The following is a 9138-nucleotide window of genomic DNA, read 5'->3' on the forward strand; positions in this document are numbered from 1 at the left end:
TACTAAGTCATACCTAAATAATTTTTATTTCAAAGTTAACTTGAAGATGTAAGCCAAGCAAAGGATATTTGTTTGTACCAAACAATGCTTTAGAATATGAAAGACCCATTATTCTGAAATCAATAATTTCAGAATAATTCAATTAATTTTTATAATAATTTAAAAAAAAAATGAAAAAATCAATTTTTTTAAATTAAAAAAAAATCAAGACATAAAACCTTACATAATTTTATAATAATTCATTTAAATTTTTTTATATAAAATAAATTATTTAATTAAGTAGTAAATGAAAAAATCTATCAAATATGCACTCCGAGGCTTAGCCTGGTGGAAAGTGCATCCTTGTAGCCTTGTGAGGTCAAAGGTTCGACTCCCCCACCCCCTATTTCAAAAAAAAAAAAAAAAAAAAATCTATCAAATATTAGATAGCTTCTCTCTAAATATATAATCTAAATTAATAAAAATACTCCATAATAAGAGTTTAAACTCGAGATTTTTAATTAATAAAGAAAAGACCCATCCATTCCATTTAAATCTTAGTTATTAAGTTATGAATTTGTAAGATCGAGCGCTTACCACCATGCCAAAAACTTAAGCATTAGCAGAGGTGCAACTCTAATTCCTTATAGCGTAGCAAGCCCAAGCGCCATGGAGCGAAGGGATCTGAGCAGGATGCTAGCCCACTTGGCCAATAGAATTAAATGAATTTTTATATTTGGATAATTGATTGAGGAAGTTATCAACTTTTATCATTTAAAATATTTTTCTTTTTTAATAAAAAACATTATAAATAATACATATTTAAAACACTTCATAACACATAATACATGTTTATAATACATAATATATATAATTAAAATTGGTGAGATATTTAATTTAGACTCTATTTGTTTCATGGAAAATATTTTTAAGAAAAATATTTTTCACAATTTTTTGTGTTTAGTGATTTCAAAAAAATTAATCAATAAAAAATATTTTCTTTCGTCAAAGGAAAAATCAAGTTATTTTAAGGAAAATGACTTCCTCCTTTTAAAATAGGAAGTCCATTTTTACATTTTGAGAATTTAATTAACACCTCTATATAAAATTTTGTTAATATATTTTATTTTTTAAATTAAATTTAAACAATGAAAAAAAAGTTATTTTGTTGGAAAATATTTTTCATGGAAAACATTTTTCAATATAAGTTATTTCGGCAAACAAATGAAGCCTTAATCGTCATATATGGTATCAACCAAAGTAAAAACAAAATCACTATAGCAAAAAGCATAGGCAAAGCAAGTAAAACAAACTAAAGTAAACTATAAAATCCCTCAAGACCGTAGGAAGCAGCATATGCACAGGCCCTAGAGCACTTGAGACCAATAGAGGCACTTGATCCTATGACAAATATGACAGAGAGATGGCCAAACATACTTGATCATTCCACCACTGGCTTTCCCTCTTACAGGATCCTGCCATTCTTTGAACAGATCTTGGATAAGCTCTTGTCGATGGGCTTGAGCACAAACCAAACCAGCATACTTTGTAATCTCAGGCCAATCCTGAGAAGCCACAACCTGCATTTCAATTTCAAAAACCTTTTGTCAGTTCAAATTGCAAAAGGCAAAAGGAAATTATAAAGAAATGTATTTTATTATAATTGAATGTAGCTCAGTATATCAATGAGTTAAATTACACAGCTTTAAATAAGTAGAAAAACAACCATAGTAGCAAATAAACAGGAGAAAATAACTGAACTAACTTAGGCAATCAAACTCATCACTCGCAGAATCATAACCACTTAGACACATTCAAAGGAAAACATATTTACAAAAATACACCTTATCACTCCAATGCTCTAGCACACGGCAATCACCTTATTACTCCAGAGGGATGAACACATCCTTATAACTCCTTAAGCTATTATCCCCCCTCAAACTTTGTCGGGGCTGAAGACAAAGTTTGCGTCGAAATTGAGCCAGGCGAGCTTTAGTCATTGACTTAGTAAATATGTCAGCCAGTTGGAAAGTGGATGGAATGTGCTTAGTGATTAAGACCCCTTGAGCAACTCGTTCTCTCACATAATGATAGTCCAAAGCTATGTGTTTGCTACGAGCATGAAGAACCGGATTAACAGTCAAATATAAAGCACTTAAGTTATCACCATAAAGTATAGGTGGATTACGTTGAGGAACTCGTAAATCATCCAACAGATATCCTAACCAAGTTAGCTCTGCGGCGGCATGAGCCATAGCTCGATACTCTGCTTCGGTGCTGGAACGGGCAACAGTAGTCTGTTTCTTGGCACACCAAGAAACAATATTAGACCCTAGAAAAGTGCAGTAACCAGTTGTGGAACGTCTTGTCATCTGACAGCCGGCCCAGTCTGCATCAGAAAAAGCAGAAAGAGCAAGTGACGTATCTGCTGTAAGAGAAAGACCTAAGTCAAGAGTGCCTTTTAAATAACGTAAAATACGGCGAACATATTTGAGGTGGGACATGTGAGGAGAGTGCATAAATTGGGAAACATAATTAACACTAACAGAAAGGTCTAGACGGGTAAGCGTGAGATACTGCAATGACCCTACAAGCACACGAAAATAACTTGGATCATCAACAGGTGTGTCAACGGATGTAGACACCGATTTTTGGACCAATGGCGTGGGCATAGGCTGGCATTCTAGCATTTGAGCACGCTCCAAAATGGAATAGGCATAATGAGTCTGGGATAAATGAAGTCCAGTGGTTGTGGATTGAACCTGAATGCCCAATAAGTGATGTAAAGGACCAAGATCTTTCATAGAAAATTCTGAATTTAAAACCTGCAAAAATGACTGAACAAGAGTACTGGAAGAGCCTGTAAGAAGCATATCGTCAACATAAATTAGAAGAATTAAAGTACCAGCTGCCGAATGGAAAACAAATAGAGAAGGATCTGCAAGACTACAATAAAACCCATATTTTAGTAAAAAAACACCCAGTCTATCAAACCAGGCACGCAGCGCCTGTTTCAATCCATAAAGAGCTCGTTGGAGCTTACAAACATAGGAAGGATTATTAGAATCAATCATTCCTGGTGGCTGTTCCATATAAATATTCTTAGAAATAAATCCATGCAAGAAAGCATTTTTCACATCTAACTGACGAATAGGCCAATGCCTGACCAACGCAACAGTTAAAACCAAACGAATTGTGCCCGGCTTAATAACAGGGGAAAACGTTTCAGTGTAATCTACACCGTCTAGTTGATGAAACCCTTTAGCAACAAGACGGGCCTTTAACCTATCTAAAGTGCCATCTGGTTTCAACTTAGCTTTATACACCCATTTACACCCTATAACATGCAAATCAGATGTACGGGGAACCAAAGTCCAAGTCTTATTTCTAGTCAAGGCATTAAATTCATCAAGCATAGCAGTTTTCCAACCATTATGAGCAAGAGCATGTTTAACATTTTTTGGTTCAGGCGGAATAACAGAAGACATAGTAACATTCAAAGCATATCGTGGATTGGGTTTAACAATACCTGATTTTGAACGAGTAATCATAAAATGATTAGGTGCTATATCCTCAACATGCTCCTCAGGTACATTAATTTCAGCTAAAGAAGAATTACCTGCTCCTGCACTAACCGAATCACCTATGTGTAGAACCTCTAAAGACTGCTCCTGTTGTGCACTAGATTCAATCATGTGCTGATCCGTGATGGGTTGATCATGGAGCAACGGAGCGGCAACAGGAAGCTCCTCTGGTTCCTGGTCTTGAATCAACTCGGCTTCTGGTTGTTCTGCAAATACCTCAACTGCAGAAAACTGATCGGCTAGTACATCTGAAGTATAAGACAGAACGTGTTCTGTTAATTGGTGTTGAGATGTTGTAGATGAACCAGCTTCCTGAGCTGCTGCTGGTACAACAGCAGTTTGGTCCGTTTGCAAGGGCTGTCCAGCAGACACAGCAGTGGCTGTTTGTTGAGCAGCTAGTGGGTCAGCTGGTGACTGTAACACTACTGCTGACTGTGTGCCTGCTGCTGGCGGGGGCAGCACATCAGACTCTTCTTCACACGGCAAAATACCTGCTACATCAACAGCTGAAATAAATGGTGCACATTCCTGTAAACTAAGAGAAGAATCAGTTACAGTAGTTTGGGTATTTAAACCAGAACAATCAGGTAGCCAAGAATTCATAATTTTAAGAGCAAAGGATTTATCAAAAGATGACGACTTGAAAGGAAAAACTGCCTCATCAAAACTTACATGACGGCTTATGATAAATTTTTTAGTTCTAGGGTTAAAGCATTTATAACCTTTGTGTTTTTCACTGTAACCAACAAAAACACATAAGCAAGATTTTGGATCAAACTTATGACTTCTAGAATCCCAAATGTATGGAAAGCACTTCGAACCAAAGACCCGTAATGAACTATAATCAAAATGGAATCCATGTAGCATATAAAATGGTGTCTCATTGCCCAACACAGTAGTAGGTAACCTATTCAAAAGAAAGACAGCAGTCTGAAAAGCCTCTACCCACATACATAACGGCATATGGCTATGGTACATCATAGTTAAACCTAGTTCACATATTACTCGATGTCGCCGTTCAACGGCACCTGTTTGTTCAGGAGTATATGGACATGAAATGTGATGTTTTATGCCATGTGCAAGAAAATGAGAAGACAAAGCATTATTAACAAACTCACCTCCTCCATCGGAATGAAAAACTTTAATTCGCTTCCCAAATTGTCGAAATATAAATTGTTCAAATGCTAAATAAGTAACAAAGAAATCAGATTTCTTCTTTAAAGGAACTATTCAAGAATATTTTGAAAAGTCATCAACAAAACATGCATAAAACTTAAACTTAGAAAAAGAAATTACAGGGGCTGGTCCCCATAGATCACAATGAATCTTATCAAAACTAGATGAACTAGTATGTTCTGAAGAATTAAAAGGAAACTTACTCAATTTGCCTAACTGGCAACTATCACACAAAAACTTAGATTGCAATGAACCTTTTACATCAACTAGATTTTTATTAAATAAAACTGAAACTGCAGAAGCTTGTGGGTGTCCTAATCGTTGATGCCAAATCTCAGCGGTACCAGTCCTAAACCGATTCGAGAAATAAGTTGTAGGTACTCCAGACAACGTATACAAATTACGCCTCCTTGGTCCTGTTAAGAGCACCTGTCCCGTTTCCCGATCCTTTACATTAACAGACACGTTAGAGAATTCACAGTTTACAGGATATTCATCAGTCAGTTGGCTAATGGATAACAAGTTCTGTTTTAAATCAGGAACAGATAACACATTAGAGATAGGCAAATTATATTTTTGGTTTAAACAGGCTGTACCTACACCATCAATTGGCAGGAAGGTACCATCCCCTATCGTAATCGAATCAGGTCCATCATACTTATCAATATTTTTTAGAAGAAGTTTGTTACCTGTCATGTGATCAGACGCGCCCGAATCAGCTACCCAGTCTGTTTCCACGACTCCATTGTTAAGCGTGAGAGCTGCAAGGGCTTGTGGAGGATCTTCACGTTGTGCTTTAGATATCCACCAGCAGATTTTTGCTATATGCCCCTTTTTGCCACAGTATTGGCAAATTTCATCCTTATAAAGTTCCCGTTCAGCGGGAGTCATTCTTCGCTGACCAGGTGGTGGAGGGCGACGTTGAGAGGAGTATGATCCTCTGTTCTGACCCTGTCCTCGAGTTTGTTGGGCCTGAAACCCCCGTCCATGAGAATCGAAATTGTTGCGTCGATTCGAATTGGAATTGGCTTGTTTCTGTTGATTACCATAAAAGGCAACATGCGCGATCTGGTCAAGCGCAGAATTCGACTGATTGGAGAACCAACTTCGCCTCTGATCCAGATTTTTTAATTGGGAAACCAGCTCGTTGTAACTTGGCCGTGGTGGTTTGAGCATGGTGGTGGTGAAGGTCTCATATTGCGGACCTAAACTTGTGAGAAGACAGAAGATCTTTTCATCGTCTGGAACTTTCTTCCCGATTGCAGCCAGATTATCACAAATCTCCTTAAACAAGCGTAAGTGCTCTGTGATTGTCTTATTTTCATCTTTTCGAAAATAAGTTAGCTGTTGGCATAGGGTAAATACCCTTTCTTGTGAATCTTGTGCATAGGCCTCTTTTAATGCACTCCAAACAGCACACACAGTTTCTAGCCCAATGACAAGTCCCAGAGATTCTTCGCTAAGGGTTCCGTAGATCCACCCTCGAAGCAATCGGTCGGACTTTTGCCATGTCTTAAATTCATTTGACTGCTGTGGTTGATAATTTTCTGGAATTGGTGTTGGAGGAGGAGTGAATTTCTGATCTGCTGGAAATTCCGCCACTAAATGATCGGATAATTCTTGACTCTCAGCTAAACTCAACACCTGTTCTCTCCAAAGTTGGTAATTGGTTTGTTTCAGCTTTAGTGTAACGAAATTCGTTACATTCAAGGTAGAAGAAGCCATGGTGAGTGGACAGAAAGAAAAGAAAAAAAAAACGATACTTTTGCTCTTTCTAGCTCTGATACCAAAAAAGAAATTATAAAGAAATGTATTTTATTATAATTGAATGTAGCTCAGTATATCAATGAGCTAAATTACACAGCTTTAAATAAGTAGAAAAACAACCATAGTAGCAAATAAACAGGAGAAAATAACTGAACTAACTTAGGCAATCAAACTCATCACTCGCAGAATCATAACCACTTAGACACATTCAAAGTAAAACATATTTACAAAAATACACCTTATCACTCCAATGCTCTAGCACACGGCAATCACCTTATTACTCCAGAGGGATGAACACATCCTTATAACTCCTTAAGCTATTAAAGGCAAGATCAAATTCAGTGAATACAAGATAAGAGGCATTCAGAAGAGTGGAGAAAGATAGAATACAGCTGCAATAGATGGGCTTGAGTCTTCCCCAGGATGAGGATGGGTAACATCAGCACCAAAAATAAGTGGGCCGGTCGCTGACTAAAGGAATGCGCCTTGATATTGCATCAACAAGTACAGTATTTCTTCCTCCAACCTTCACATTTATCTTCAAAGCCACATTGGCCAAATACTGCTTACTCATTCTGAATACATGCTTTGTTAAACAACACTGAGAAACAAGGCCAAGATCTGTCTCACATATCCGTTTCAAATCACCTGCAGCAACACATAGGAATTGTGATGACCAGCAGATATCGTTTATCTACAGAAGATTAGATGAATGAAATCAACACTGAATCTACTGTGTCAACTCCTTACCATAAAGGGAACCATTATTATCAGGGAGAATTACAATAAGAAGGTCAAGTTCGTTGCCCTGGGGCTGAAGCTTTGTCATGGCATCATGATAACGAGTTTTCAAGACCTCCTCTACCTGCTCTGGACGACCACTGATTGGAGGAAGTACCGGCTCAGGATTAAAAGCCTTAATACAAGAAGCAATCCAAAGTTTAGAGAGAAACAACAGATTACATCCAACAAAATACTGGAAACAGAGACCTAAAGAAATCATGCAAGTTCCATACCATGCCTGATATGTGACACATTTGCGCAAGTTCATAACAAAATCCACGGGCTACACTGTCTTGAACATTCAGAGAAAAATTTACGCATATCCAATTGTTCACTGTTCCTCCATTAACCATTTTCTGCAGAAAAATGACAATAAATCAAAACATAGAGCATCCTGATTTTGCATGTTCAGAGAAGGGGTAGACACCCAAAAAGGCAATAACCTTCATAAGCAATAACTCCTACCTACCTTATACCTTTATAAAAATAAAAATAAAAAAGAGGCATTCTTCCTTGTGCTCTCTAGAATAAGGTCAAACATCCTGACCCACATATTCCCTCTAACCTTTCCTTAATATATGATTCATCCTTTTCTTATATCCATGGAGTTAAAATCTTGCATTGTTTATCTACATCAATGTTAATTTTTATGGTTTTAGCTTTTGCTAACATGGAATGATGGTTTTTTTTTTTTTTACAGCATCTTAATGGAATGATGGTATTCTTTCAAAGTAGTGAAAGAAGACCATATGCATCTATTTAAGATCACAAAGTCTAAACAAAACTAGCGAGTAGTTTTAAGTTTTTAAGCAGCTATTGCGGTTACAAAAAAAAAAAAAAAATCAACAATTAAAAATCTTTGCTTGAAATTATAAAAATAATAATAATAAAACGCACACGAAAGCTAAAAAGCAAAATGCCCAAAGCGAAAACAAGTTAAACTGCCACAAAATATTTCTTAAAAAAAATGACTGGAGACTCCAGTAAGAGGAGATAGTTTTCGAAATCGCCTGGAGAACAAAGGATCTAAACTGAAAACAAACGTAGTTCCCATTAATAAAGAGTATAATAAATAAACCCATTAACTAAGAGTAAACACTTCCTTAAAAATCAGATAGATCTGAGGAAAAGAAGCCCAACAATTGCTAAAAACAAAATCAACAAGGAAAAAAATACAAAGTAGATCCATATTCTATAACCCAAAATCATGCAATGAATAGACAACAGTAAGAGAAACAACAAGTACCATTACGAAAAACCACCTTTACCCACCTGAAAACCGTTGTGGGAGAAACTTCTCCGGTAACCTCAGAGCAAAAAAGCAGAGGAAAATGGAAGTGTGAAAAAAGAGTGGTAGGTGTTTCAAAATGACGAGTCCGTCCCAATTCCCACTACATTATGGAATAAAAATCAATTTTTTTAAATTACAAAAAATCAAGACATAAAACCTTACATAATTTTATAATAATTCATTTAATTTTTTTATATAAAATAAATTATTTAATTAAATAGTAAATGAAAAAATCTATCAAATATTAGATACCATATTAGCTTCTCTCACACTATATAATGTGAATTAATAAAAATACTCCAACCATTTAAATCTTAGTTATTAAGTTATGAATTAAATCAATTTTTATATTTGAATAATTGATTGAGGAAGTTATCAACTTTTATCATTTAAAATATTTTTCTTTTTTTAATAATACATATTTAAAACACATCATAACTTAATAACTAAGATTTAAATGAAAAATACATAATATATATATATATAATTAAAATTGGTGAGATATTTTCTTGTAAATGAATAGTGCAATTTCAATTAGACATTTTGAGCACATTTTGG

The 9138-nt window shown here is 35.7% G+C and overlaps 1 protein-coding gene across 1 annotated transcript; it reads right to left on the reverse strand.

Moving 5' to 3' along the window:
- Window positions 1-1157: 1157 nt before the first annotated feature.
- Window positions 1158-8664, reverse strand: LOC122722281 (protein argonaute 1-like). The gene is made up of 5 exons (XM_043952598.1): window positions 8562-8664; window positions 7523-7645; window positions 7257-7422; window positions 6897-7154; window positions 1158-1559 (listed from the first exon to the last, which is right to left on the reverse strand). Exons 2-4 carry the CDS (start codon window positions 7640-7642, stop codon window positions 6946-6948), a joined length of 495 nt encoding a protein of 164 aa, XP_043808533.1. The 5' UTR covers window positions 7643-7645; window positions 8562-8664; the 3' UTR covers window positions 1158-1559; window positions 6897-6945.
- Window positions 8665-9138: the final 474 nt, after the last annotated feature.

This window comes from Manihot esculenta, chromosome 2 (assembly GCF_001659605.2).
Source record: "Manihot esculenta cultivar AM560-2 chromosome 2, M.esculenta_v8, whole genome shotgun sequence".
Lineage (NCBI taxonomy): Eukaryota > Viridiplantae > Streptophyta > Magnoliopsida > Malpighiales > Euphorbiaceae > Manihot > Manihot esculenta.